The following is a 27,286-nucleotide window of genomic DNA, read 5'->3' as shown; positions in this document are numbered from 1 at the left end:
CAGCGAAATCCGAGAACGAGGTATAGTAGAAGTCATGTGCCGCAAGGGGAAAAGAGATATATACAACAGAGTTGAAATCAGAAGCCAAACGGATTCGTGGGCGCTGGTACATAAGTTAGTAAATATGACGCTGGAAAAGCACAAAGGAAGACAAGTGGGAGCTTACTAGCTTGAGAAAGATTGGCCTTGAGACCGGTTGGCTGTGGAGCAAGCTTCTTGGGAGCCTCGGGCTTGACGCCAAACCTGATCGATGGGGGCGGTCCGGTTTTTTGCGGTTGCAGCGGCGTCGCCGTAGGTTGCTGGGGAATTGGCGGGATCGGGGGCGGCGATGCATTGTAGGGCATACCACCAACGCCATTTAGACCGGTAGGTTGAGGCTGTAAGGCTGGGGGAAGGATGGAATTGATACCGGTTTGCATCGGCTGCTGCGGCTGAGGTTGAAAGCCTCCAAAGCCGGTGGGCTGGGGCATAAGTCCCTGGAACCCAGGCTGTTGCTGCTGTTGCTGCTGTTGCTGCTGGATTCCGAACTGCGACTGTGGCTGGAACCCGGTTGGTTGCGGCATCAGTCCACCTTGGAATTGGTTCTGGGGCATAAAACCGGTCTGTTGAGGCTGAAGCGTTTGCTGGAAGCGCTGTTGACTGAGCTCGGCGAGGCTTTGTCCGGGAGGCGCGATTGGCGGGCCTGTTTGAGGGATGCCTGTAAGTTGGGGCTGCAGTGGAGTGGCTCCGAAAGAGTTCTGCTGCTGAGGGAAATTCTGAGGGGCCGAAAGGGGCCGCGGAGGCGGAGGTGGCAGCAGCGAGCTCTGGCCCAAAGCCTGCGGGGCCTGGGGACGTTGTCTCGCGGCCTGCTGGAAACCGGTCGCTTGAGGGCTGAAACCTTGCATGTTGTTCTGGCCCAGTTGCGAGAAGAACCCCGGGGTGGCCCCGGTCTGCTGAGGCTGCTGTGGCGGAGGTTGAGACACGGGCACAGCGGTGGGCTGGGCTTGAATCATGGGCGGAGCCGGCGGTGATTGGGGCGCAGGAGCAGGCTGGGCAGTAGGAGTGGGCTGCAGCGGAGGATGAAGGATGGATAGATCAGCCAATGCTCCGGTCAACTGCTGCTGAGACGGGGCCTGGGTCGTGGCAGGCGAGGCCGTAGCAGGGGGCGAGCTCGTAGTAGCGGCGGGAGCAGCAGCCGGCGCAGTTGTGGCAGGCTGCTTCGGTTGCTTGACTTCCCATGCATCATCATCGAAGCCTTGCTTGACCGGCTTTTCAGCCGCAGCAGAAGCCGGGGGCGTTGCGTCCTGGTCGGAAGGTGTAGATGTGTCCTTCTGCTCAAAAGCCTTGGGATCAACGACGTCGTTGGTCTGAACGGCGGGAGCCGGTCTGCCCTTGCGAGTGTTGTTACGCAACGTGCCTCCTGGTCCAGAAAAGAGGCCACCTGAAGATCCATCCTCGCCGTTGGCGATAACTTCTTCGCCACCGAAGCTCACATTGCGCAGCTTAGACTTGCCACCAGTGCGATTGAACATCGTATCCAGATGGCGCATCACTCGCAGGATATCACCCTCCTTCAAACCAAGCGTGCGAAGAACCTCGGGTGTGATTTCCGGAAGGATAGTCTCGTCCATCGAATCCTTGATGAAGTTCTGGGAGTATCGCTCGCACTGATGAGGACCAACGCCTGCCTTTAGGAAGAAATCGAACCAGTCGTAGTCCGATTGCTGGAAGGAAGCTCCAGCTCCAGCTCGTTTGGCCTCGCCCGAGGGACGAGCGGGCTCGGGTTCGATCTTCTGAGACCGACGGCGAATATCGGATAAAGGCTTGTCCTCATCCAACGACACGCCAGTGGCCTTCTCCACGAATTCCAGATCCTCGACCGACATCTTGGTGATTGGAACCGCGATCTTGACACCGTTCATTTTATGCAGATGAATCTTGCCGTCTTGGAGGCCGATGAACTGAGCTTCGACAGTAAAAGTCTTGGTCCGGTCGGTCCAATGTCTCGTTTTGTTGGGATCAGGTTCTATGAATGGCATTAGCATGATCGACAACGGCGACAGGTGCATAATAGAAGAAAACTTACTGGATTTATGGCTGCTTCGGCTGTCGCGTTTCTGTCGTCGCAAAGCAAGCAATAATCAGTCTACCTAGCTGTCCAATATGGGGTAAATGTTAGAGAAACTCACCTCGGGGCTTCGCGTGTCCTTCGATTCGATGGTTGACTTGCGCAACGCTTCTTTGGCCAACCTGGACTCCTCGATCCGGTTCCGCTCCACATTTGACAAGCCGGAATCCAACCCGGGGGACTGACTGGCCGTAACGCCGGTAATCTCTACATAGCTGCTTGGAACAACACCCTCTTTGCCGTTCTTCAAGCGCCGTACCATCCACCACTCATCGGATTTGGTGTCGTCAAGGATGATGACATCGTCACCCTGCGCCACGGTCACTTCGTCGTCGCCCTGAGCCATGAATTCGTACACCATCTGTCCCTTCTTCTGACCGCCGCCACCAGATCCGGCCGCGATCACTTCCCTTAGACCCTCTGCGCGGTAGGCCCCCGAGATTTCGCCCAAAGCGGAAACAATTTCGCGTGCGGTATCCTTTGCTCCGGCGTGGAAATCGATACTTCTGCTAGGGCGGACCATGTCAACGAAAACATGCTTGCCCTCAATCGAGTAGTGCGACAGTTTATCTGCGGTCCATTCCTGATCCTCGCCGTCATCTTCGGGCGAAATGAAGATGGTGCCGGTGGCCGCGTTGATTCCCAGAGTTGTAGGCTTCTTCTTTCTCTTGCCCATCACCTCGACCATCTCATTGATATTGTAGATGTGATATCCAGAGGGCGAGCGCGGGGCAGGCTGCCCAACTCTGTTGTACGGGGGGGACTCCTGCACATGGCCTTTGCGATCGCTTTCCTGAATGGAAGCAACCCGGGGTCGTGGTGGCGGAGAGGGCTCCGGTGGGAGATCGAAACGCACGGGGGATGAAATCTGTTCCGACGGGGGACGACGGGGCAAGGCTGGGGGCGGCGGCGAAGGTTCGCTTCGGTAGCTTTCTTCGGGCTCGTAGGTTGGCTGAGGCTGAGGCGTAGGGGGCACAGCTCGGGGGGCCTCTGGCTGCGTGGGAGATGCATGTTGCTGGTGAATGATGTTCGCAATTGCGGCGGCAGCCGGATTTTGGGGCGTGTCGACGGGAGGGCTGGTAACGGGCTCCGGGGCTTCTTCCTCTGCCGGCACCGCCGCCGGCCGTTGCGGAAGACTGGGAGGAGCGGGCTCGGCTGGGGGGGACGAGATGGCAGGTGTCGTTGGGGTATGAGCGGACTGCGCTTCTATTTCGATGTAGTTTGCAGGGGCAAAGCCGAAGTCCGAACCAACACCAACTAAGGTCCAATCCGGATCCGCCGTGTCATACACCATCAGCTCCTGATCTTCCGAAAAGGATACCTCCTCGTCGGTTTGGCGCGTGTAGTCGTAAAGCGCTTTGGCCGCGTGAACTGGTTGAGCCTATAGATGAGAATGGACACCGTCCCCGGTCAGCAAATGCAAGTTCCCCTATACCCCGGTGTTTCCTGTCCCTCCAACCAACTACCCCTGAGCGAGAACAGCCACAAACAGATTCAACCAGCCTCTCCCAGAGAACTCTGACAACCAGGCCCATTCTCCGCGCGAACCGACCAGCCGAATGGAAACTTCAAACGGGTGTTCTTACCTCCTCGACATAGTTGTTCGGCACTAGACCTTCAGGCTCGTCCTCGTCATCTCGTTCCGCCTTCTTCTTGGCCTTCCACCAAGCATCCTCTTCGCTTTTCTCCAGAATATACAGTAGATCTCCTTCGCGAAGCTCTAATTCCCCCTGCGCCTGGGGATGGTAGTCGTAAATGGCCGAATATACACCTAGGAAACCCATCTTGGGCAGCAATCGCTAGCAAAGCGGCGACAAGATTTAAGCAGCTGCGGGAGGGGGTGGGCTGCTGCAGGCAGCGTTCCGAAACGAACAGGTGTCACAGAGCGGAGTGTTGAATTCCAGTCTGTTTGGGGGTCGAGTGCACGGTAAACCCGGAGGTTGAGAGGAAGTGGATGGGCCGGTCGGGGGGAATGGGGAGGATAGTCGAGGGTGAGTGGAGGACACCGATAGGCTTGGCAATTCCCAGGTACTCGAACGAGTTAATTAAAGACTAGTTCTCGATCTAGTCCCGGAGGGATGGCGATGGATGTAGGAAAAACCAGGAACCCGTGTAGATCGGAGAGGGGAGGGAAGAGAGGGAAAGAGTAAAGAGAGGGAGAGGGAGGGTAAAGAGTGGGGAGAGGAAAGAAGAGCGTGCGTAATTAGGGAGAGAGAGGAGGTTCTCCAAGAAGGCGGTCACGTCACGTTTTCTGCACCCTCCAGGCTTCAATTCTGGGGAAGAATTGCAAAATTAACCTGTTCCTGCAAGAGAAGTCTCTACCGTATACTTTCAATTATTTTGGTGTTGTGTTCGGCGTTCATTTTACTTGCACTAAATCTGTCGCTGTGTTTAACCTCCGATCGACGGGAACGCGGGCCTGAGAGTGAACAGGTGGTCGCTGAGGCTGATATCATCGTATACAATTCTAATTGATAATGATAATATAACAGTGTAACAATACTCAATCAATCAATTTATTTACCTGAATCATGCATCTACTATGCTCAGAGACACAACAGGATGCATATGCATTATGAACAGCGACGGTGGATATCAAAAAAGTGCAAAAGAAATACATGAAAGCATCATCTCTACGTCCTCAATCAAATCACCATGTAAAATTGCTCCATCTGGAGTTCATCATCCTCGCTCTCGCCAGTCTCTCCCTCGAGATTCTGCTCCGTACTACCTTGGCCATCCCCTGACGCGGTCTTTTGCCTCTCACCGGTTGCACCCTGCTGTCCTGCCTGCTCAGCAGACTTTGCCTGTGCCTGGGGCTTGCCCGTCTTATCGGCCGTCTCGGTCTGCTCGCTGTCGGTGTCCACGATCCCGCGCAGCCCCCGTTCTCCGTTGGCTAAGACGACCTCCAGCGTCCAGTCCTTGCCCTTGGCCCATTCTTCCATTTGCCGCTTGAGCTCCTCGACCTTCTCGGGGTCAAGATCGTATTTCTTCAGCTCCTCGCGCGACAATCGCTGGATTTGACCGTTCTCGCGCTTGGCCAGAGTATCGACCTTCTCTTCCCCGGCAGAGGCCACACGGCCCTTTTCAATGACCTTGCCCTCTGTCCCGACCAATTTCTGGGCTCCCACCAGGATGTCCCCGACAATGGGGAATTCTAGAGTCTCTGCGGCCTCGACCAGTCGCTGGGAATGATGGTACTCCTGCATTGCCTCCCATTCGGGCACCTCGTCCGGAGTGAGGATCTCTCGGCATTCGATCGAATGTACCTGTTCCTGCTGCGGGGGCAGAAAAGCAACGTCATTGCACAGGCGCGGGGTATAGATCACCATCAGGTAAGAGCAGGTGGTGGGTTCCTTGATCCAGCCGATGCGGTCCGTGGATTGGGGGTGACAGTGGAACTGGACCTCGATCTTCCGGTTTCTTCCCGTCAGATCACAGCGCGTCCCTCCGTCGAGACGCTGCACGAGATAGCGCGAGCCGCCCTTCGTTTGCAGTTCGGCGAGGGCCGTGGTGGTCTTCTTGCTCTCCGTTTCCTCCGTCCCCTCGTCACCGCCCACGGACCGCGGGAACCGGCCAAGGATGAAGGAATGCGTGGTGGGATCCTCCATGGGAGGGTAGCTGGGGATTCCGCTCCCTGATGGCAGCGCGTGAAACTGCTTCACCTGGTTCATGTAGCAGAAAGAATAGGACCACCACCCCGATACGTAGTACATGCATTTGCCTTCCATCTCGCGCAAGAGCTCCATCCCGCGATCCGTCGCCCGGGCCAATTCGCGTTTCTCTTCCGCTTCGTTCGATTCCTGCGTGCCGTTGGATTTGCTCTGGTCTTCCCTCTCGACGTGGGGAATGCGACATAGGTATCGCTGACCTTCAAGGTCCATTTCTTCATAGGTGACCAGATCCCCTTCCTCTCGTCGCAGTCTCCCGCCCTTGCTTCCATGAGCACCACCGTTCAGGGCGACTTGTGCCTGATTCTGGCCTACGTATGTTGGTTCGTTGTCGAAGGCATTGTATTCGACATGTTCGTCTTGTTGGGAGTAGAGTAGTTCTCGTGCATGTGATTCGAGGAGATAGCCGTCCGGAAATAGCACTTGGTACTAGAGTCAGGGTTCGCATTAGTGAACGGCCCATTCTGGGTAACATCTATGGATTTCATTACTTGAGGGTACGCGAGAAGATCGTCATAAATATTAAAGACCTTCTTGCTGGCCCAGGCAGTGGAGCTGGCACATGCCAGCACCAGTAGCGGCGTCACTATCCGCGAGCGTCGGGCCATCCTGATGTCACGCAATGAGCAGACGATGGATGAGAATGAGACCGAGAGCAAGAGTGGGGCCCTACACAGAGACGCGAAAGCACACGAGAGTGATTCTAGCAGGACAAGACCATCGTAATCCGGGGTAAAGAGGAGACGCCGCGAGGAGAAAAGGCAACGCTGGCCGCAGCCACGCCTTATCGCTTATCGCCACGTGATCTCTGGCCTACACTGACGATGTTCTTAGTCAGCCCTTGTCACACATTTTAGTTACTCTTACACTGTCCTCATGAATTGATCAGATTAGTCTAATCTCTGTCAGATCTACTCTGTAGGACCTCTCCAGAGCAATTCATTAGAATAAGCTGAATCATCAGAGCGACTGAACCAGTGCGGAACCGTAGATTGCCAATAACCGCCGCAAAGGGCTTAGCGGCTGCTGACGGGAGTCTTGGTCAGCGTCAATAATCTTTAGAATCCACCTTCCAGAACGCTTCATGATTATTTGACTCCTTATAAGACGTGACAAACTTCGCCTAATAATGGCTCTAGTCTTTTCTACCAAGTTCCCGCTACACTCCCGCTCCCGTATAAAGAGTCGCTCGTCGCGTCCATGAGGCCCTTTCTGTCTTTTTTCATCGGCATCACAGCTATCTTCCTTCCACTGTTCTATACTTATAGATCCACCTTTACTCCATTTCATCCGGACAACGTCCACTCTCTAGTTTCCACTCTATTGCAGCGTCTCCAGACTCCTCCTATCACCACCGACAACATCCAGTCGCACGATCTCTATCCAGTCGTCTTTCCAGTCACCGAAATGGCCATTCCTCGAGCAATCCGACAGGTCTTCCTGGCCATCGAGCAAGCAGAGGGCGCCGGCGCGCGGGTCCGCCGCTCCATCGGCACCCCCAAGCTGCGCAACTTCAGCCCCTTCCTGATGCTCGACCACTTCACGATCGGGCGCGGGGCCGGGTTTCCCGACCACCCGCATCGCGGCCAGGAGACCATCACCTACCTGCTCTCTGGCGGGGTCGACCACGAGGACTTCGCCGGCAACAAGGGCACCATCGGACCGGGTGACCTGCAGTTCATGACCGCCGGCCGCGGCATCATGCACGCCGAGATGCCGCATGAGAATCCCGACGGCTCCCCTAACGTCGGCATGCAGCTGTGGGTCGATCTGCCCAAGCACCTGAAGATGTGCGAGCCGCGGTACCGCGACCTCCGCGCCACCGAGATCCCCACTGCCCGCGTCGACGACGGCCGCGTTACCGTCAAGGTCATCTCGGGCCAGTCGCATGGTGTCGACTCCGTGCGCGACCTCGCCTACACCCCCGTCTGGCTGCTGGACGTCACCATCCAGCCCGGCGGCCGCATCGCCCAGCCCCTGCCACAGGGCTGGAACGCCTTTGCCTACACGCTGGGCGGCACCACCGTGTTCGGATCCAACGACTCCACTCAACTGGTCAAGGAATTCCACAACGTCGTCTTCGACCAACCCGGCGACTACGTCGAGGCGTCCGTGCCCGACAACGCCGAGTCTGAAGCTCGCTTCATGCTGGTCGCCGGTCAGCCGCTAGACCAGAAGGTCGTGCAGTACGGACCCTTCGTCCTGACGAGCCAGGAGGAGGTCTACCAGGCCATGATGGACTACCAGACCGCGTCGAACGGGTTCGAAAGGACTCGCGGGTGGGAGAGTGAGATCGGCAAGAGAATGGCCTTCTAAGGAAGCTGCGAAATGGTGATCGAACTTGTTTCTTTTGTTTTCTTGTTATGATATGATATGATACTCCTGTTAGGCGTTACTCTGTGTTGTTTTTATTCAGTCAATTAGCACTGTACACTATATTTATTTGATCCTTGCAAATTTTATCTCTAAGTGCTGCAATTACTTCTTCTTTCTACTCCCGTAGCTAGTCAGCCATTTTACTCTGAAAGAATGAATTTACAAGACCAAGCATGTCACAGAAACACCTATAGGATCTGCTAGGAGCGCCTTGATTTGATCGAGGGCTTGCGTAGGTATACACAGGACTACCTACGATGCAGTTATCATACACCGCAGACGACCCGCTACATTAAACAGGCCTACTTCGGCAATTCCAGTTTGCTCAGCTGAGTAAGGCGGACAATTATCTACTTACTGCATTGTGGGTTTATATAGCGTACGGACACGAGATTCTGCTTCAATCGATGAGGCGCCTGCGTAGCCTAGCGTTTTAATTAATCGGCTTCATCAGGGTAATGGAATTTTTATTGATTGATTGTAGGATATGCAAAAGAAAACGCTATTTTGAGTCTTTCAGGTTAGTGAAACATTGTTATCGAAACAGGACAAGATGCAACAGGAAAAAGAAATGAGATAAAATGAAAAATATGCTAGGAGAAAACGGATCCTCGCTCTAGTCCACTTGAACAATCCCATATGCCCCCAAAACTCCACTTGGGATAACAGTCAGGGATCTTATTAAGAAGACATAACCCCTTCCACTCGTGATTGTAAATCAATGTAGTCCCGGTGCATTATCGACGAGACGAGCCCCTCCGAATTCCCACCAAGAAACATCATAACTATAGGCCAAACAAAGGGAAGACCTGCTCATAAGCACGAATATAATCTACAAGGCGGGTGAGCGCCTACACCCGAGGGGAGACAGGAAGAGCCAATCCTGGGTGCGTTTGTTTTGTTTCTTGTCGCTGTCAATGGACAGCAACGCTGGCCGTTGCGGATCGTGATGTTTATTTAGCGAAATGCAGATCGTAGCCCAGCCATCTGCGTGCGTTCACACCGTCGACATCCAAACCGGGGGTACCGTACGTCAAAGGAGCGTAGAAGCAGAATCCCCAGAAAGTGGCTCCCAAGATGACCAAGGTTGCAATCCACCCAGCAACGAAGGACTTGGTGCCCATGCGCTCCTTGGCGGTAACGAAGTGGCGCACAGAAGTGGAGGCCTTGGCCTTGCCTGAAGGGTCGTCTTCGCCGTCGGTCGAGCCCTGTCCCACGGAGACCGGCTGGAGGTTGAAGATAAATTCAACCAACGCGCCCGTCACCAGCGCCGAGGCGAGGTGAGCGGGCAGGTAGTGGTGTAGGAAACGCTGACGACCCATCAGCCAGAAGGGGAAGTAGTGAGCTGCCCAGCAGAGGAACAGGAAACCAGTGCTGTTGTACAGACGAGATCGTGCTCCAGGACCCCAAACTGAAAAAAAAAAAAAAACAAATGTTAGTTTCGTGAACTAGAGGGGTGTTTCATTATCAAGGCTATTACTCACTTTCTTCGACGGCATCCACTCCACGACGAAGGGACAGCTGGTCAGCACCAATGACACCAGCAAACACCGCCAACAGACTGCTGGCAATCCACCATCCGATGGGGTTACCCAAGAAATAGATTTGCTCCCGGGTATCATTCTTGGTCCAGAAGCTGACACCGCGCAAGAGGAAGGGCCACTGGAAGGGCTCGCTAGCGTAAGGGTGGCTACTGGTCAGAGCATTGTTATGGAAGAACATCGCACGCTGAAGTTCCAGGTACTTCCGCAAGAAGGGGAGCTGCTTCACTTTGCGCTCTTCCTTGTGTTTGCGAGGGCTGTCTTCTTCCAGCGACTCGATGGAGTCCGCGAACCACAAGTTGCTGCTCTGAAGAACATTCTTGTTCCCGTTGATCTCCGCCTGCTTGAATCCCCACTCCGGCAAGGGAGTGGTGTGAGTCCACATCGCCACGCGAGTAGGGACATGGATCAACTTGAAGTGACTCGAAAGGGTTCGGAACTCCTGCTTAGCCTTGCCGTTTTCGATCTTGATTTCGAACAGGGTGTCGTTGCGTCGATCACCATTGGCCGCCTCCTGGGAGACGGTGGTAAATTCCTGGTTGGTAGGGTAGTAGGGAGAGGCAACGTCGTGAGTCAGGAGGAAGGTGTCAGTGCCAAGGTGACGGAGCTGAACAACGTCGCCGTTGCGCACATTGTGGCCCTCGCCTTCATTAAGCTCCAAGGGAATGGTTGGGATAATCTCCCACTGGTTGTTGGTGTCGTTGTAAGGATATCCGGTCACCTGTTGGCCCTGGCTAGAGATACGACCATCGTCATAGCGGAGAGGATAGGTCTCCCAGTGACTGTGCAGGAGCACCTTGGTGTCCTTGTGACGGATGGTGATGGCATCGTGGTACTGGATGTTGACTGACTGCGCGGAAAGGGCGTTGTCGCTGAGGGTTTCCTGGAAAGCAGGGGTCATGAAGTCGTCGCCAGGGCCGGAACGGGTGAGAATGGCGAAATGGACCTGGAACCAAAACAAATAGAAGAAGAAAGGAACAACGATGAGGGCAAATCCGCGGGCCACAAAGTGCTTGGTCCACTCGATCATGCTCAACGCACCGTTGGCACGGCGGATGTCCAGCAAGTTCCACAAGTCGACCAAGACGGCGGCTCCAATGGTGACGAAAGTGAACACTCCGACGTACTTGGTGGAGATAACGCAGCTGAGAGAAACACCGGTCATCAGGAGCCACTTCCACCACTTTCGCCCGAAAGCCTGGTGGCGCAGCTTGTAGAAGCGGATGTAGCAGAGAATGCTCAGTGCCATGGTAAGCACCAAGCTGGCATCCAGGAGAATGAGCCGATCTTCACCAATGTGCGCATTGTCGAACAGAACAAGGCCAGCAGACAGAACACAGGCAGGCAGCGAATATCCAGACTCCCACATGATCAAGAACACCACCGGGACGGTCAGGGCGCCGAGAGTTGCGGGCATGGCACGGAGAGCCACGTAAGGGACATTGTGCTCGGTGTACGAGTCGCCGATGTTATCAAACAGAAAGTGACCGTCATAGCCGACCAACCAGCCCATGAAAGCGAAGAGAAGCTTGCCGAACGGAGGGTGCACATCGAAGAAGTAGGTACGTTGTAGATAATAGGATGCGAACTGAACGAACCACGTCAGAGGATATATCCCGGGGAGCACAAGCTGAATCAGAGTAACCCAGGTCTTACCTTGCCGAAGTGTACTTCATCAAACACTACTTCCGCGGGGTATGAGATCTTATAGAATCGGGTGATGAATGCCAGCACGGTCAGAACGGTTATGGCCAGCCGATAATCCCATTCTGACTGAGGCTTGGGGGTTGCGGATTGCGACAAAGGAGAGGCACCGCCGTCCAACGGCGCGGGAGAAGCCTCCTTCTTTCCGCCTCTCTTACGGAGAGAGGGCGAAGGAGACGAAGACATGATAGCGGGTAAAGATTGGATAACGATTGGAGACCAGCTAGAAGTACTGGAGGGAGGACGCGGTAAGGGTCAGCATAAACAATTCCAAACAAACCCAAGTGAATAAGGCGGAGGTGAACCACTCACAATGATTACGAAGAGAACATTATAGAAAAGGAGAGGCGTGTCTTTTGTTTTTTCTCTCTCTCACTTCGGGGAAGGGGAGGACGATGGTGATGGGGCCAGATTGCGTGTCTCCGTCAGTCCAGCGCGGAACGGAACAAGGCGTGGGTCCGAGCATCAGAACATGTGAAGTTGTGAACAGGAAATGCCATTGTCAAGCAAGGAACTGTGTGGTATTCTTCAATTTCTATATGACGGTGTACTATTCAAAATGAAGCTACAATCCGGTCAAAAGCAAAAGATACAGCAAATCAACTCCTGACGCTCCCAACGGCCCCCAATGCCAGTATGAGTATGTACAGAGAAAGGGCCATCTATTTGACCGAACACCTTGGGGGTGGAAAAAAAGATGTCCAAAGAAGCAAAAAGAAGCAAAGTAGACCAGATGGGTTTTCAATATTTAGTCGCGGTCGGTTACCTCCAAAAGGTCCAGTTCGGTTTTCACCAGTGATTGGAATTCGGCTCGAGAGATCCCCGTAGCTTTCGCCAAGCGGAATAAACTCTTGATATTCGAGCCAATATGCTGCTTGACTCCAATCTCGCACGCGGACTGACTTTCGGCCTCTCTTTCCAACTTGGCGACGGCGTCAGAGCTCCCAGACGAGATGGACGACGGTCGAGGGTGGTTCAAGGGCATGGCACTGTGCCCGTTGAGACCATCGCCATTGGGAGGTGCCGGTTCCCCCGTCTCCGAATCATTGATTTGGCGCCGAAGAAGACTAGCGAGCATGTCACCATTCAAGGACGAATCTCCCGGCGCTTGTTGCTCCTCCTCCGGGTCATGGTTATCCATCGCAGGCTGCACTTCGGCATACCGAGAAAAGTATGCCGCTTCGGAGGTCTCTCGCTGCGAGTTGGGAGCCGGCGTCTTGACCTTGGGAGTTCTGCCGGGCGTAGCGTCGTACTGGGCCCAGTAATCATCATCGTCGTCTTCCTCTTCTGCCGTTTGAGCAGCGGCTTGTTCATGCTTCTCGGCGGATCTGAGAGCATCCTCCATCAACTGCTCCTTCGCCTGCGCATTTGCCTCCCCGATGGAAATCGACCACTCCTTGTCGTCTTCGGCCTCGCCTTTCTCGGGGAGCAACTCTGCGACTCGCCATCCGGGTCCTCCACCTTCTTGATCGGTCGGACACCACAGGTAAACCACACTTAGACTGTAGTCGGCCAGTAGCATCCGGGACTGCAGAGTTTCTTCATCGATCCGTTTGTACGTCACCGGGATTTCCCCGGGTAACTCAATTTCGCCCGACACGGGATGGGGCTCAAAGTTTGTGCCGTCCACCAGTGCCTGCAGACGCTCGGCCTTCCCGACATTCCAGCACAGGAGCTGGAGCCATGATTCGGTCGGAGAGGCGGAAACGGAGCTGAAGACTTGTACTCGTTGACGGAGGATGGGCGATAGAAGCGACAGGAGAGCTGGGGGAGGACGAGGCGACACGAAGGCTGTGGGGAGACAGGCCAAGAGCGGAGGGAGAAGGTCTCGGGGATCGGGGGGAGGAATAAGTTCGACCATCGTGAAACGTGGAGATTGTAAGCAGGTGGCAGTGGCAGGATACGCTGTAACTGATGGGCGATGAAGAGGACTGGAAATCGACAGGGTTGGCGGTGAAAATGAATGGAACGTCAGGGACACGGTAACTACACCGTAGCGAGATCAGACCCAGAGAGTCAAGAGTTACAGTTGCAAAGTGTCATCGCCCCCTTAATTAAAAGGACGCATTCGCAGACATGCAACGCTGCTTTGCTCCCTTCGTCCGGACTGACGGGCGGAGAAGTTGCGGGGTTGCTTTCTTCCCCTCTCGTCGATTAGGGATTCTTGCTTATCCTCCGACAGGCCACTTTCGAGTTTCGCATTTCAACTACTTTCACTTAGTTTACGGGGTTTGCGCCGTCGCCAGCAACAGGCGATTATGGCCAGAATCACCGCTAGCACCAATGCGCCCCCAATCCCGGCGCTCAGCCCGATAACCAACGGCCGATGCGCGTCCACCCACGATCGGGCGCTGTCATCCTCACTTCCGCTTCCTCCTCCGGCCCGAGACCGCGCGCATTCCTCCCCTCCCCGCCACTGACACGTCATGCTATCGCAGCACCGGGCGTCGCGCTCGTTGCATGCATTCCCTCCGCAGTCGCATGCCTCTCCCGCTTCAACGATCCCATTTCCGCATTGGCCATTCGGGACGCCGGTTGAGTTGCCGCCGTTGTCGGCGTCGCTGGCGCTCACAAGACACTGGGTGTTGGTACGGCGGGACCCAAACCGGGAGCAGACGTTTCCGATGGTGCACGGGGAGAATCGCGTCATGCCCCTGTTCGACGACGGGTTCATGATGTATTCTCCATCTGCGTCGCAGGTGGAGGAGGACCGAGGACAGCACTGCGAGTCGTTGTCCGCGCCCGCCTGGCAGGTGCTAGAGTCGCAGTCATGAACGGCGCCAAATGTATGCGCCGACTCGTGTCTAGATGTTCATATACACGTCAGTCATTCCACACAGGTAAAAGAAGGATAGGGTGGTGGCTCGTACGCAAAAACCTGCCATTCACTTTGAGACCGGGCGATCACGTTGGCTCCAGGTGTAGAACTGCGGGATCCCGATGCGCCCGTGTTGCATAACTCTCCAACCCAGGAGATCCCCACGGCACCGGTATTTGGACAGCCCGTTAGCAGCGACCAGTAGGCATTGTCATCGTCGATAGAGCTTCGCCAAGACGAGAACCGGTCGAGGCGCCAGTTCAAGTTCCCGCTAGAACAAGGCGCGTTCCACGGCGACGAGCGGGAGGCGCTGTCGGGACAATCGGCATCACTGATCGTTATGTTCCGGAGCCCTAGCGAAACGTTGAAGCTGTTCTCGAAAACCACCGATGCGGTGTTGACCACGTTTATGATGTTCCGACGCACGGCATCAGTAGAGTTGAATTCCCCTGAATAAGTACAGTCCGTCACAACGCCAATATACGCGATCCGTCTAGATGTTGGACAGCCAGAGGTGCTCCCGACTGTGTCCGCCAGGTTCTCCTCCGCCGAGTCACCGTCCCATCCCAACTGTCGACGATCCAAGATAGCCATTGAAGGGGATGCGCAGGTTTGCTGAAGTGACGAATCGTCCTGGCCTGATATCGAGGGCGCCGACGCCGGATAGACCAGCATGTAGCCTGTCTGGAGATCCGACAAGCCATCACTGCGATCCTGCTCCAGTTGGATTCTGTATTGTTCCGATGAGATAGCGAACGTCCCCTCGAACAAAGGCTTGGTCGTATCTTCTAACACCGTAATTCTTGCCCAACCGACTTTCACCCACGGTCTGCCTGCAGACCGCATCCATACCGACCCTTTCGTAACATGATATGTTGACTGCGTGGATGGCTCAACACTCCTGACATTTCCATGTACATCTATATACTGAACGTATGCATCTTGCGCAGTAAACTCTCGGTTTGTCTCCAGCACGAAGGCTAGAGAGTTCCGGCTCCCTTCGACATCGGCAGTGATGTTAAAATGGGGCGACGAGTGACTGTCATGAGAGGCGGGATTGGAGGTCGAGTTCACCAGGCGCAACGGGGTCTCGGCAAAACGCGCTATGATATCAGTACCGGTTAGCCCGGAGTTATCCCCAACTGGCCTCTCCCAGGCAGACTACAGTGTATGTATTGCTCGTGACTTGATAGACAGTAGACACTCACCTGTCACATTGGAAGCCCATGACAAAAGTGCAGCTGAAGCAGCTAGAAGGTTGCGTATCTTCATACCAGACGATTGTTTGTTTGATGTTCTGGGGCGGATCCGTCTTAAGTACTCCGTAGGGCCCCGTCTTGGTACTAGATTAGGGGTTTAATTAGTTCATGGGGCCGTGGAGGGCTGATCGTCCAAGGCATATTTATAACCGCCGTTTGTCGCACGGGCAGGGCTGATGAATCTCTCCGTTCGAGCAGGCATTGAATAATCGGGACCAGCTATCAAACCAGGCAAAAAGAAAAAAAAAAGGTTTCGGTAGGTACGGAGTCCATTGTCGGTGCATGCATGCGTTGAATCGTCGTCGTCATCGGTGCTGGGCATAACCTGGAGTTCTGCACGCTAAAGTTTCGAGGGAACATGACAACTACACACATCTACCGATGTGATCATCTCTGGCAGAAAGAACCGATCGCACAGCCACCTGGTCCGGTGGATTGGGAGTGAGATGAGCCGCCGAGTCCCGAACAGACTGTGGAATTTCTCGGAGATAGGAAGAGCAAGAGCATGCCAAGTGCAAGATCCAGGGCTCCACGATGTCAGCAACGGCCAGTACGAGGCTTGGCAGATGCGATTTGAAGACAGAACCTCATGGTCATCGGTTCTCCAGACACTTGGCAACGTGTAAAAGGGGCCTCCCATGTCATCAATTGCCATGGATGGGCATGCTATCGCCAGCGATAGTAGGACTGGGGACTGTGACGACATGGAACCATATGGTTGTTCTCCAAGGATTGGAGACTTTCTGGAAATCTCCACTGTGCCCGCTCTTGGCTCGCCAGACGGTCAGCAAGTTGCATGAGTAGAGACTGGGGAATCTTGCTGCCTTCTTCAACCAACACTCCGGAGCCATCGGCTTACACAGGGCTGTTGGAAAATTATTAAAGGAATCAACTGACACGAATCAGTAGTGCAATCATGAACCACCTGCTCTGTGTCGATTGGATAACGGAATTGGCTGATCCTGCCATGATGCCCACTCTTGCACAGCCATGCGAGCGATCGACATCGGACCGGAGTAAGGGGTTCGTAGTCCGCAGAATGAAAGAGTGAATAATGATAAGCTTGCGCTGACAGTGTTATTGTTATATATCTCGGAGATCCCTCCAATGTCCGGATTGAATGCTAAGCAGAAGCCGGAAGACTCGTTGCTGTGGGCATGGTATTCACTGAAGACCATCAGCATTGGAGGTGAAGGCCATGAAACCTGAGAAGACGCCGACTGACCTTTAAGTGAATAATATATCATCGCACAAAAGTCCCCGATCTCTGGATGACCTTGCCGGTCGGTAACTAGTACAGATGGGTGCTGAGCTGTCGTGGGCAAGCAGATGGCGGGGGTACAAATGAATTACCCGATCACTGATCAGAAGGACTGAGCTTATGCTTCTTAATCGCCAGAAGGCCGAGGACGAGCATGGATCGGGGTTGATCTGCCGGGCCGAATCGAGCCAATGTGATCTTGAAGAAGTCTCAGCCGGGCGGGGGAGGCCTGACCTGTTCGCTACTAGTCGTTATCGTGACTTTCGGTGACTTTCCATTTCCTGCCAAACAGCCGTGACTCCAACTCTTCGTCATTCCCTTCGCTCGCGCCATGGATTGATCGCACTCAACCAACAACGCAATTCAAGGGGCAATATACAATCCCTCATTTTTCACCATGACGGAGAAAACCCCTCGTCTCATGGCCGACGAGCCTGGTTTGCGGCCCGGTTTGACAGATACAGACCTTCAAGAGGAATTTCTTCCAGAAGAGTTGAAGGAGCTGGAGAAGAGAATTCGATGGAAAGTTGACGTGCGACTCTGTACAATCGCCGGGATTCTGTGCAGCCTCAATCTGCTCGACTCGGGCATTCTCTCGTCTGCTTCGGTGACGAGCATGCTAACGGATCTCAACCTGCAGGGGACGCGCTACTCCGTCTCCATCTTCATCTTCACTATCGCCAGTGTTGTATTTCAACTACCGTGTACGGTCGCAGTGCGCTGGATCGGACCCCGAATTTGGTTCTCAGCCATCACCTTCTGCTTCGGGCTGATCACCCTGTGCACCGCGTTCATTCACAACTGGCAGCAAATGATCGCCCTGCGTGTCCTCCTTGGCATGGTTATGTCCGGTATCTACCCGGGCTTGACCTACCTGGTCAGTACCTGGTATACCCGGCGTGAGCAACAGCTTCGTTTCGCGTTCCTCCAGTCAGGCGAGGTTACCGTGCTGGCCACCGGCAATATCGTCAACTACGCGCTGAACCTGCTTGATGGCCGCGCAGGCTTGGCAGGATGGCGCTGGATGTACCTTGTGCAGGGGCTCATCACTTGCGTTCTTGGTGCCTTAACGTACTGGTGGATGGTGGACTTTCCCGAACGGGCTGGCAACAGCTTTTACTTCCTTTCGGAGACAGAGGCTCGAGTCGCTGTGCGACGTATTCAGCTGGACCGTGGCGACGTCGTGCCAGAGCCCTTCACCTGGCGCAAGATCGGTGTGAACTTCCTTGATCCTAAGTTATACGGATTCGCCTGCATGTTCTTTCTATTGAATCTGGTGTCGACAGCGCTGAGTTACTTTCTGCCCATTATATTGCAGTCTGGAATGGGGTTCTCCAGTAATGATTCAATTCTTCTTTCCACGCCAGTAAGTTATCTGCTTGTCTTCTTTAACGCAAAGATCTCTGATCGCTTGCGATTAGCCGTACTATTGGTCCGTTGTTCCCGTTCTATTCACTTCCTTCATCGGCGACACGTATCGCAAACGCGGTCCATTGATCATTTTCAATGCGCTTTGCCTGGTGGCTGGGTTTTTAATGTTCGGCCTCCCAGCCTCGACTCAGGTCACGGTGCGGTACATTGGCACCTTCCTGGCCACCGGCGCATACGTCTCCAACTGGGCCGCATTGAATGCGTTCATGGCCAACAACGTGGTCGGGCAATGGAAACGCGCCACCACGGCGGCGGCCGTCGCGGCCTGCAACGGCTTGGGTGGTGTAGCAGGCAGCTATATCGTACGACAGCAGGAGGCGCCGCAGTATGCAACGGCCGTGTGGGTATCTGTTGGGTGAGTATGACGGCTTCCAGGCGCCACAAGATCTACGGATTAACGGCTATGGGCTAACGTTTTGGTACAGATCGCACATTCTTATGATCGCCATCGTCGGGGTATTCACAGTGTGTTTTTATATCTGCAATAGACGATATGACCGGAATGAGCGGGCGCCCCAGAACATGCAGGTCGGCTTCCGATATACATACTGAGTGAGTTGGGGTCGTAGAATTGCATGCTGGTGCTGAACATGCTCTATGATGAACTGAGGCGAACTGGGATGGTACAATGAACCTCGCTATAGCGATGTAATTGTGGACAGTAATAGATTCGTAATATAGAGGAATTCTATATTTGAGGCCGGATGGCTTATCTTGTGCAAGGGGGCAACCCCGAGAGCTCGACCGACAGTGTGAGCATAATAATTACTATTGAACCCCACCTATCCTCGCGACACAGCAATACCAGAGATATGTACTTAGACTGAGGCATGCACATACATACCATCCTGAGGTGTTAGGGCTTTTCGCCCAGATCGCTGTAGCCATGAAGGCTCTTTCCCAAGGTTCCGTGTAGCGCTCCTTCAAGTCCTCTGCTTAGTACTTCTCGTGGTTTTGATGCTTTTTGAGTGCTGCAAGAGTTTCCTGTATAGAACCTCATGGAAAAGGAATGTCAGATTTCTCTATTTTCGATCTCGCATCTTGCAATTGAAGGATCGTAAGTATTCGAGAGATATCTTTCCAATCACCTGGACCTTTCTATTACTCCTTCACATAATATTGAAGTTGTTGATATTAATCTTTTTGTGATGAAATGCATGTGGAGTTTTTTGCAGTATGAAGAATTAGCGCTCATTTAGCCTAATTGATGCGAACTCTTCTTGCGGGCCATTCGGCATCCAGCGTTCTCCGGTGGCGTGGCTGGATCCACTTGATCTTGATCGAAGTGGGTCTGCAATCTATAATTCCGGGTCAAAGGCAGCCGAAAGCCTGAAACTGGAGGTACGTATGGTGTACTCCGTAGAACGCTGAAAGCCTGAAAGCTGAAAGAATGGAGCTCTGACTCGCAAGTGGTTCGAAGTACGGACTACTCCGTCGATGACCTCGGCTGTGGAAGCTGACCTGACCTACTGTGTACAGTCCTACACAGTAGTAGTCCCACATGGGAACCTTGGCAGGTCCGAGTCTAACCCGATAGTGAGACTGAGACATTTAGATCTCGCGATTCGCATGGTCACGATCTAATCTAGGATGGGTCCAACTGTTTCATGGTCCCATCCTCCCTTGGTTGCACTCCCTTCGCTTAAGTCAGAAATTCAAACTGTGAGCGCCTCAGGGGTCCTTCCTTCCCAAGTGTGGTGAGCGTTGGGTGGTATCGCTGTCCTGGTCTCGTACGCTATGCATCGTCAGAAAATGTATGGGCTCCATGACATTGAGATCATGTATCGTGATATAGTATAGGTCTGGACGATTCGCTAAATTATGCTCCTCGATGCTTATTCACGCTCCGCATAGAGATGCTCTCTGGATGATCATCCGTAGGCACGCTTTGAGTTTCTAGTGATGATGGATCCACGTCTAGAGTTTTATCGGTCTCGGCACTGTCGCCCAATCGGGTGAATCCAATGACTCCTTTGGCCTTCGGTTGACTGGTCGTGTGTCGATGCCGTTGCGGTTGCCGATTTTTAGATGAATGCTTGCTCATCAACTGGTTGGGCAGGATTCGTACGATCAATGGCCAGATCGAAGGCAGGCACGCGGCGATGATGATAATACCCCCTTCCAAAACGGTCCAGATACCTAGGTTAACCGATGCCCCTGTTGAGATGGTTAATCATCGCCCATGATCGATCAATTAGGTTGACCGGGAGAACATACAAGTTGGATCGGTCAGGGCATTCTCCTGGAAAAAGACAGTCATGCGTAGAATACTCGCCACGGTGCCCCTGCGGTACTGGTCAGCCTGAAAGAGCGCACTGATGGGTTTCTATTTTCGCGAGGCACACTCACAATCCTCCGAGCAAAAAGACCCCTGTCAACGCCAACTTTTGTCCCATCGGAGTATGGAGCTTCCAGACAAACGGCAGAGGCATCACGAGAATCAAAACGTCGGTTAGAATGTTCGGGGGCGAGACATATCGGTAGAACGCTTGCTGATCAAAGCATGTTCCCCCTGGGATGGTCGTATCCCAGGTATATGCGATCGGAGAGCATTGGAAGATGGCGGCAAAGAGAACACCAATGCCGTGACCAAGGACGATAAAGCCAACGGCATAGGCAAACATTCGGAACTTGAAGGTATTGAAAATGCGGACGTAAAATAGGAGGACTGATATCTTTGCTGGCGTTACGGTAAACGGAAAATCGATGATTTGGTTTACATACAATCCCTGCGCAACGTCAGCAGTGCGAATGCCTCAAGGGATCATGTGAAACAACCTTTTCCAGGGAAACCAATTTTTGTGGTGTCTGCAAGACATACTCCATGTGATATCCCAGACCCGCAACCTTGAGCACTGAACGCAAGACACGCCTATTAGTCTGGTATACGCGACAGGGCTGGCTTGGTACGTACAAACAATATATAAGGCCGATTGCCCAAGACTCGCCACCTACATGCAAGAAAAGAATCAGCACAGTCGAATACATCCAGACGGCGGGAGATCCGTACCAGGGCTGGCACGATTAGATAGTCATCCAGAGCGCATGCCACTCTCTGCATGTATCGTGTGTAGAATCGAGCGGCCACAATCACGATCTGGACAACAGCAATGGCGATGGCCACGCCCATGAGCGAGTCACCGCAGTAGGAATCATCGACAGTCTGACCGTTCATCTTCCCCGGAGAGCGAGGGACCCGATGCGTAGAGGTCCGGGGAACAGGAAACCAACATCTTTATGAATTTTTTTGATTCTCTCCGGCTGTTTGCCATGGGCATTACATAATTTCACGCTCAAAAGGTTAGAATTGGGACCATGGCTCACGATGGAATGGATGGAGATCCGATCTTTGGTTCGCAGCGAGAGGGCCTTCTAATCTCCGCCTCTCTCCACATGTTTGATTGTCCTTCAGCCAACCACGGTCCATGTTCTTGAACGCTCAATTTTGCAATTTTTGTAGCAGTGAAAGCTTCGGACAGCCCGGATTCCGGACTAGAAGCCTTGAGTGTGCGTAAGCCGCAGGTAAAGGGCTAAAGGTGGTTGAGTGCTCCACCACGGAGTATGCGCCTGTCCTGGCTGTCGAGTGCCTGTCAGTGTTGGAGTCCGATTAATCCCTAGGTTCCACTTTAAATAATAGTTCATTTGGATTCGGTTTGCATTGGGCTGAAGCCAGTCCAAGCGATCCTCGACATTGTCCTTCTCTGCCTCTCTGCTTCTCTGCCTCTCTCTTCACTATTTTCTTGCCTCTTGTTGGCAAATTCCCAGTACCGTACACTCTCAATTTGTTTTCAAAGATGAGTGAAGACAAAATTGGCGCTAGCGCTTCGTCCCTAGAGGCGCAAATCGAAGCTTTGACACAAACCGTACAATCTAACGAGGAAAGCATCGACGATACTACTCGTTCCAAAGCCATCAAGGCGGCCCGGGGGCTACTGGGTGCTTTGGTACCTCCGCCGGAAACGGTGATCCAAGATGTCGCTCTGGTACGTTGAGAAGACATGTGTTCTTGATTTCACATTCCGTTATAATTTTCTGACGATATTCAATTCCATAAGAATTGCGCATTACCAATGGCAATCCGCATGGGAGTTCAGCTGGGGGCATTCAAAATGATTGCTGCTAGCCATAGTCAAGGAACAACATCGCAGCAGATCGCGAGTGAGTCCGGTGCCAGCGTAATTCTTGTCGGTATGTCAAGGCCCCAATTCAATCTCTTTTGCATGCGAGATCGGTGTCTACCCCGGGTCCAAAAAATAAGTCGTGGAGATGGATTGACTTTACCATATCCTTGAGACGCCATGGTCCCACTCAGACCTTGTCGATCATCGAAGATCTTCTTTGCATCTTGAGCCTTCTCATGTCATGGAGCTTATTTTGTGCTGATCAATCCGGTTTGGCGAAGACCAGATTATGCGAGTTATCACCGCTGCTGGATACGCGCTTGAGAAAGATGTACAAACATACATGCCTTCTCCCCTTACAATGATCATGGCAGACTCCACTATCGAGGCAACAACCAGAGTCTGGTAGGTCCCCATCGATGTCTTTCGTAAAGTACTTCTTATCTGACTCCAAGGTTTTTTTAGTTTTGATGTCGGCCATTTCTGTACCACCAGTGCCCCGGGGTTTTTCCGTAGAAACAATAACCAATATCCTAGCTCTGCTGTGGATACGCCCTTCCAAGCGGGCTTGAACACCGAGCTCAGCTATTTCGATTGGCTTGGCCAGAATCCGGAAGTGGCCAAGGATTTCCAACAATGGATGACTTTGAAACAGCAGGCGACTCCTAATTGGGTTGACTGGTATGACCTGCAAGGCAGTATTGTGAAAGGCTTCCGAAGCGAGCCCGCAGATAATATCTTGCTGGTGGATATTGGCGGTGGTGAAGGCCATTATTTGCATGCGCTGAACGATAAATATCAAGATCTCCCAGGACGTCTGGTCCTGCAGGATCTGCCTCAGGTTATCTCGAGCATTCGGGATCCGCCTAAGCGAACCGAGCTGATGCCTCACGACTTCTTTACCGCGCAGCCCGTGAAAGGTACGTCATCTATTGACAGTCCCCTGTTTGTGCAGGTTTTCTGGCTCTGGATACCTTCGACCAAACTGACTTATCTTGTGGTACAGGTGCTCGAACATATTACATGCACTGGATCTTGCATGACTGGCCCGAGGAGCAGGCCCGTGCCATCCTGAGCAACATCGTCGATGCCATGGAGCCTGGCTATTCTCGCCTCATTATTAACGAGCAAATAATCCCTGATAGAGACTGCGATCTGCCAACGGCTTGCATAAGTGTAATGATGATGGTCCAGGTGGCCGCCTTCGAGCGGACGGAGAAGCAATGGCGTGAGCTCCTGACATCAGTGGGACTGAAGAAAATTTTCTTCCATCAAGCCCCTGGAGGAGGTGAGGGTATTATTGAGGCTATCAAATAGAGAGGGACAAAAGGAAAGAAGAGATGAAGAATCCTATGTAGTGATTAGCATAGAGGGCTGGCATTTGCTTGGTATGTACTTGCGAATCTTCGTGTGCAACGACACTGTCGTAATCTTTAGACCGGTATATGTGAAGATAATCTTGGCTGCTAGACAACAATAGATGCTGTGGAGCAAGGAGTATCTGAGCAAGAAAGAAAGAGAGGAATGATCAAGTCCCCGCCGTACGGCTCCGGCCTTCATATCACCTGACACTAATAAAGTCGGGCCTTCTCGCATGTACATATCCGGGATATAATATCTAAACTTGTCTGTAGGTCTTTCTTGCACTACATAAATGTATACATACATCAACCAAGGTGCCCAAGGGGTATATGATAAGCTAAACAGAGGCGCCACTCAAAGAAATGTTGATACATATTGGAGCAGAGTTGAATCGAGCAAGAAGCTCCTCCTGGAAATGTGATCCAACGATAAAGTTGCCGAAAAAGTGAATAAAAGGGCCAATTGCTGTGTTCGTTCCACGATAGCATCTCGGGCCAGTTCAGTTCATTCGATCATTCTGCTCCAACTTTCCAATCAACCGTTTCATCCCTGCCCATTCCTCGTTGGGCACGTCCTCAGGAGTGCCACTAAGGCCCTTTCCAACCTCGAATACCGTTACGACACCGTCAAGACCACCAGTAGCTATACGTTTGCCCTCACGCTCTTCCCATGCAACCTTGTTGAGGCTCTGTGTCAAAATGCCACCGCGGCCCGGGGTGGGTGTCGTTTTCGCCACTGGCACCTCGCTGTCCGTGTAGAGATCCCAGACCTCGAGGTTTCCAGCACCGTCGACGAGAGAGAATACACCCGGGCGGTGAGGGGACCACCGCGCGTCGTACACGACATCTTCCCGGTTGATATCAAGGATTGGGGTGACAACCTGCGCTGTAGCCGAAGTTGCGGGCGCAGTTGTTGCTGGCGCGCGGATACGCCATAGTTTCACACTCCAGTCTAAGCTCGAACTCAACATCAGATCACCTAGATCGACGGGCCCCCGGGCCGGATGGAAAGCGGTTGACATTATGGGGGCCGCATGGCCGCGGTAGGCAAGACGGTGATCTGTACCCGCCTTCGCGCCTGCTCGATCATACCGGTGGCATGGATATATGCCTCCTTCTTCGGTGCCGACAATGAAGAACGTGGGGTCTGATTGCGGGAATGACATGGTAGTGGGTGCGAGATCTTCAGTTTTCGAGGGTGGAGGTGTGGACAGCTCGAGATATTCTTGAGGCTGGGAAAGCATGTCGACTGTCCAGCCGCAAACCACACCGTCTGTGGATGCTGTCAAGATATTGTGCGCGTTCTGTGTGCCGATGATAGAGATGCTGTAGACTGGATGGGTGTGTCCAGACCCAGTCAATGGCGTTTTTTGCACAGGCGCACCCCCACCAGCGCGAGACGAACGGGTATCCCAAAGCAAGACTTGTCCGGAGTAAGAGCCACCAACAATAAGATTGGGATGGAATGGGGAGAACTTGGCAGTCAGGATATCGGAGGTTGAATGAAAAACGTACTCCGGGCGAGACTGGAGATGTTGGTTCCAAACCTGCACCAGACCGTCTGGCTCATGCGGCGCAGAAGGGTTCTTGGTGTACGCAGCTAGAACAAGCTCTGGGAACTAAAAGCAGGGCATTAGACATCCACGGATAGATAGGTGGACTGGATCGTAGCTGTGGCTTACCTTTGGAGAGAAGCTCACGTCGCTGATCATACGCTTCTTACTCCATCGCTCGTCCCAGAACTGGCAAACCTCCTTGATAGTCTTCTTTTTCTTTCCGTGTTCATCGTCATCCTCCAGCTCGCCATCAATACCCCCAAGCTCGTAGTCTGCCAGTACGTCATATTCTTCATCCAGCGCGCGCTCGATCACCTTTGCGGATCGCTCAACAAAGTCTAAGAAATCGTCGGAAGAAGTGACAGCCTTGAGTTCGTCATCCTCAAGCGTACGCAACGGATACCGCAAATGCGAAGCTTCGGACGTAGCATTCTCTTGGGTTTGCTGCTGAGTGGCTTGGATCTCATCCTCGATCTCCTTGCGAAGCTTTTTGCGAATCTCCTCGTCCCGTTCGCGATCTTTCTTGCTCAAACGTTTGCCGGAACCCGCAGGGTCCTGATCCTCCCCTTCTGAATCAACCGACGAGGAATCTTGCTGATATTGCTTCAAATCATCTGTCTGCACGGCTTTGCTGTAGGTGACGATCTCCGGTTTGGGTTCAGGGGGCGGGGGTGCTTCAGGACCGGAGGGATAAGGCTCCGCTCCAACTGTCTGGACGGCAATTGATTGAGAAACGGGTCGCGTGGGGGGACTGAAAGCTTCGGTGTTATCGCCGCTGAGTTGACTGGCACTCAACACTGAATTGGGTCTGCTTCCTTTTCGCGAGGGGCCATCGGCGTGGCTCACGGAGGCCGACCCCGGACGGTCCACAAGACGAGAAATCAGGTCATCGAGCTCTGCTCTGCTATCAGACCGGCTGGGAACAGGCGAAACAATCTACAGGGGGTCACAAGTTAGCAACGGTGAACTTCGAGAAAAGGGCGATCGACCGGTTCTGTACCTCAGACGCATCCCCGGTGTTAGCGCGTGTTTGGGAGAACTCTTTCTGGCGCAACTCCCTTTGTCGCTTGAGTTCGGCGAGTTTGGCCCTTTTGGCCAGGATCTCCGCCTTTCGTTGCTGCATGGAAGCCATGGTGACGTGGAGTGCTCTGGAAGGGGATGGCAGAGTCCCATCTAAGAGCTAAGAGGAGTGTAGACTAGGTACGTATTCTTTATTTACCCCGTCGGCGCTAGTTCAACTTGCCCTTCCCTTCCCCGTCCCGCGCCGCAGACTCCGGGTCGGCGGATGACATAAGCACAGGAGAGCCGGCCGGAAAAACTCGCGACAGGAACTTCGTCTCGACAAGCTTCTGAAGCATCCCCGATTGCCAGCCATTGACATCTGATCCCCCTGCAAACGGTCGCTCGGAATCCGGCTCTTCTACCCCCTCAATTCTCTGTCCTTTTCGATTGCCGCTCCGGAGTCCAGGGTTTTCTCAAAATGGCTTCCACACAAGGTGTCAATGTGAGTGTCCGCATGGGGCTCCCTCCCCCCCGGTTTGATAATGGTCCCTTGATAGGTGACTGACATGCTGCCTACCCACCATGTAGGTTCTGCGCTATTCGGCTCTCGTAGCCGGTCTCGTCTACGGTGTCTACCACCAGTCCTCGATCACATCCACTGCTAAGCGTGCGGAGGCCGACCGTGAATACGCTCGCCAGGAGCGCCTGATCGAGCAGGCCAAGGCGGAGTGGAAGAAGAAGACGGCACCCCAGGACTCCAAGACCAGCGGAGGTATGTCACGGTTATCTTTTGATCGCATTTTGTTCAATGCCGGCTGCGTATCCGGACAAGGTGGCGTCATTCGCGATCCGACGCTAATTGGTACTTTCCTATAGTCATCACGGATCCCGAGGACAGCCGATTCGACCTGGAAGCCTTCCTGAAGTTGAAGGCCGGAGAGAACTAGAGTATACGATTGGATATGCAGCATGAGCAGAAAGATGGTTCGGCATTGTTTTAGGTACGAAGATCGTGCCTCCTAGGGTACAAGAAAGAAGGATGGTTCGGGGTCCCCCCGATTATGTATTATTGTTTGGT

At 53.4% G+C, this 27,286-nt stretch overlaps 11 protein-coding genes across 11 annotated transcripts; 4 read left to right on the top strand and 7 right to left on the bottom strand.

Moving 5' to 3' along the window:
• Window positions 1-77: 77 nt before the first annotated feature.
• Window positions 78-3,891, bottom strand: SLA1 (cytoskeletal protein-binding protein SLA1; the record flags this gene model as incomplete). The annotated part of the gene is made up of 5 exons (XM_046093052.1): window positions 78-103; window positions 167-2,005; window positions 2,066-2,096; window positions 2,169-3,488; window positions 3,694-3,891. 5 exons carry the CDS (start codon window positions 3,889-3,891, stop codon window positions 78-80), a joined length of 3,414 nt encoding a protein of 1,137 aa, XP_045949030.1.
• Window positions 3,892-4,622: 731 nt separating this feature from the next.
• YOS9 (Protein OS-9) lies at window positions 4,623-6,521 on the bottom strand. Its single transcript, XM_046093051.1, has 2 exons — window positions 6,270-6,521; window positions 4,623-6,207 (listed from the first exon to the last, which is right to left on the bottom strand). Exons 1-2 carry the CDS (start codon window positions 6,384-6,386, stop codon window positions 4,753-4,755), a joined length of 1,572 nt encoding a protein of 523 aa, XP_045949029.1. The 5' UTR covers window positions 6,387-6,521; the 3' UTR covers window positions 4,623-4,752.
• Window positions 6,522-6,837: 316 nt separating this feature from the next.
• On the bottom strand, window positions 6,838-11,803 carry pmt4 (dolichyl-phosphate-mannose-protein mannosyltransferase). The gene is made up of 4 exons (XM_046093049.1): window positions 11,712-11,803; window positions 11,352-11,631; window positions 9,639-11,283; window positions 6,838-9,565 (listed from the first exon to the last, which is right to left on the bottom strand). The coding sequence occupies exons 2-4, from the start codon at window positions 11,583-11,585 to the stop codon at window positions 9,108-9,110; spliced, it is 2,337 nt and encodes a 778-aa protein (XP_045949027.1). The 5' UTR covers window positions 11,586-11,631; window positions 11,712-11,803; the 3' UTR covers window positions 6,838-9,107.
• On the top strand, window positions 7,186-8,094 carry PRN1 (pirin family protein; the record flags this gene model as incomplete). The annotated part of the gene is made up of 1 exon (XM_046093050.1): window positions 7,186-8,094. One exon carries the CDS (start codon window positions 7,186-7,188, stop codon window positions 8,092-8,094), a length of 909 nt encoding a protein of 302 aa, XP_045949028.1.
• Window positions 11,804-12,147: 344 nt separating the features above from the next.
• On the bottom strand, window positions 12,148-13,260 carry LDX57_011302 (uncharacterized protein; the record flags this gene model as incomplete). The annotated part of the gene is made up of 1 exon (XM_046093048.1): window positions 12,148-13,260. One exon carries the CDS (start codon window positions 13,258-13,260, stop codon window positions 12,148-12,150), a length of 1,113 nt encoding a protein of 370 aa, XP_045949026.1.
• A 342-nt stretch (window positions 13,261-13,602) lies between these two features.
• Window positions 13,603-15,489, bottom strand: LDX57_011301 (uncharacterized protein; the record flags this gene model as incomplete). Its single annotated transcript, XM_046093047.1, has 3 exons — window positions 13,603-14,203; window positions 14,270-15,320; window positions 15,426-15,489. The coding sequence occupies 3 exons, from the start codon at window positions 15,487-15,489 to the stop codon at window positions 13,603-13,605; spliced, it is 1,716 nt and encodes a 571-aa protein (XP_045949025.1).
• Window positions 15,490-17,134: 1,645 nt separating this feature from the next.
• Window positions 17,135-18,720, top strand: LDX57_011300 (putative MFS transporter; the record flags this gene model as incomplete). The annotated part of the gene is made up of 3 exons (XM_046093046.1): window positions 17,135-18,103; window positions 18,159-18,523; window positions 18,594-18,720. The coding sequence occupies 3 exons, from the start codon at window positions 17,135-17,137 to the stop codon at window positions 18,718-18,720; spliced, it is 1,461 nt and encodes a 486-aa protein (XP_045949024.1).
• Window positions 18,721-19,987: 1,267 nt separating this feature from the next.
• Window positions 19,988-21,343, bottom strand: LDX57_011299 (uncharacterized protein; the record flags this gene model as incomplete). Its single annotated transcript, XM_046093045.1, has 6 exons — window positions 19,988-20,325; window positions 20,386-20,453; window positions 20,518-20,897; window positions 20,947-21,023; window positions 21,083-21,119; window positions 21,179-21,343. 6 exons carry the CDS (start codon window positions 21,341-21,343, stop codon window positions 19,988-19,990), a joined length of 1,065 nt encoding a protein of 354 aa, XP_045949023.1.
• A 619-nt stretch (window positions 21,344-21,962) lies between these two features.
• On the top strand, window positions 21,963-23,606 carry LDX57_011298 (uncharacterized protein; the record flags this gene model as incomplete). Its single annotated transcript, XM_046093044.1, has 5 exons — window positions 21,963-22,151; window positions 22,224-22,356; window positions 22,571-22,694; window positions 22,755-23,209; window positions 23,296-23,606. 5 exons carry the CDS (start codon window positions 21,963-21,965, stop codon window positions 23,604-23,606), a joined length of 1,212 nt encoding a protein of 403 aa, XP_045949022.1.
• Window positions 23,607-24,150: 544 nt separating this feature from the next.
• Window positions 24,151-26,338, bottom strand: LDX57_011297 (putative dynein intermediate chain; the record flags this gene model as incomplete). Its single annotated transcript, XM_046093043.1, has 3 exons — window positions 24,151-25,269; window positions 25,333-26,142; window positions 26,207-26,338. 3 exons carry the CDS (start codon window positions 26,336-26,338, stop codon window positions 24,151-24,153), a joined length of 2,061 nt encoding a protein of 686 aa, XP_045949021.1.
• Window positions 26,339-26,686: 348 nt separating this feature from the next.
• On the top strand, window positions 26,687-27,155 carry TIM11 (ATP synthase subunit e; the record flags this gene model as incomplete). Its single annotated transcript, XM_046093042.1, has 3 exons — window positions 26,687-26,710; window positions 26,797-26,980; window positions 27,085-27,155. The coding sequence occupies 3 exons, from the start codon at window positions 26,687-26,689 to the stop codon at window positions 27,153-27,155; spliced, it is 279 nt and encodes a 92-aa protein (XP_045949020.1).
• Between the last annotated feature and the right edge of the window lie 131 nt (window positions 27,156-27,286).

The sequence above is a fragment of the Aspergillus melleus genome (assembly GCF_016097325.1).
Source record: "Aspergillus melleus strain CBS 546.65 chromosome Unknown contig7, whole genome shotgun sequence".
Taxonomy (NCBI): Eukaryota; Fungi; Ascomycota; class Eurotiomycetes; order Eurotiales; family Aspergillaceae; genus Aspergillus; species Aspergillus melleus.
Note: the sequence above shows the minus strand (reverse complement) of the source record. Positions and strands in the feature narration are given on the sequence as shown.

Excerpts from the sequence above, each read along its gene's own strand:
- YOS9 (XM_046093051.1), bottom strand. The coding sequence starts at position 6,386 with ATGGCCCGACGCTCGCGGATAGTGACGCCGCTACTGGTGCTGGCATGT. Across the intron at positions 6,208-6,269 it reads ATCTTCTCGCGTACCCTCAA|TACCAAGTGCTATTTCCGGA; the intron begins GTAATGAAATCC and ends CCCTGACTCTAG.
- pmt4 (XM_046093049.1), bottom strand. The coding sequence starts at position 11,585 with ATGTCTTCGTCTCCTTCGCCCTCTCTCCGTAAGAGAGGCGGAAAGAAG. Across the intron at positions 11,284-11,351 it reads ATGAAGTACACTTCGGCAAG|TTCGCATCCTATTATCTACA; the intron begins GTAAGACCTGGG and ends TGGTTCGTTCAG. Across the intron at positions 9,566-9,638 it reads AGTGGATGCCGTCGAAGAAA|TTTGGGGTCCTGGAGCACGA; the intron begins GTGAGTAATAGC and ends TTTTTTTTTCAG.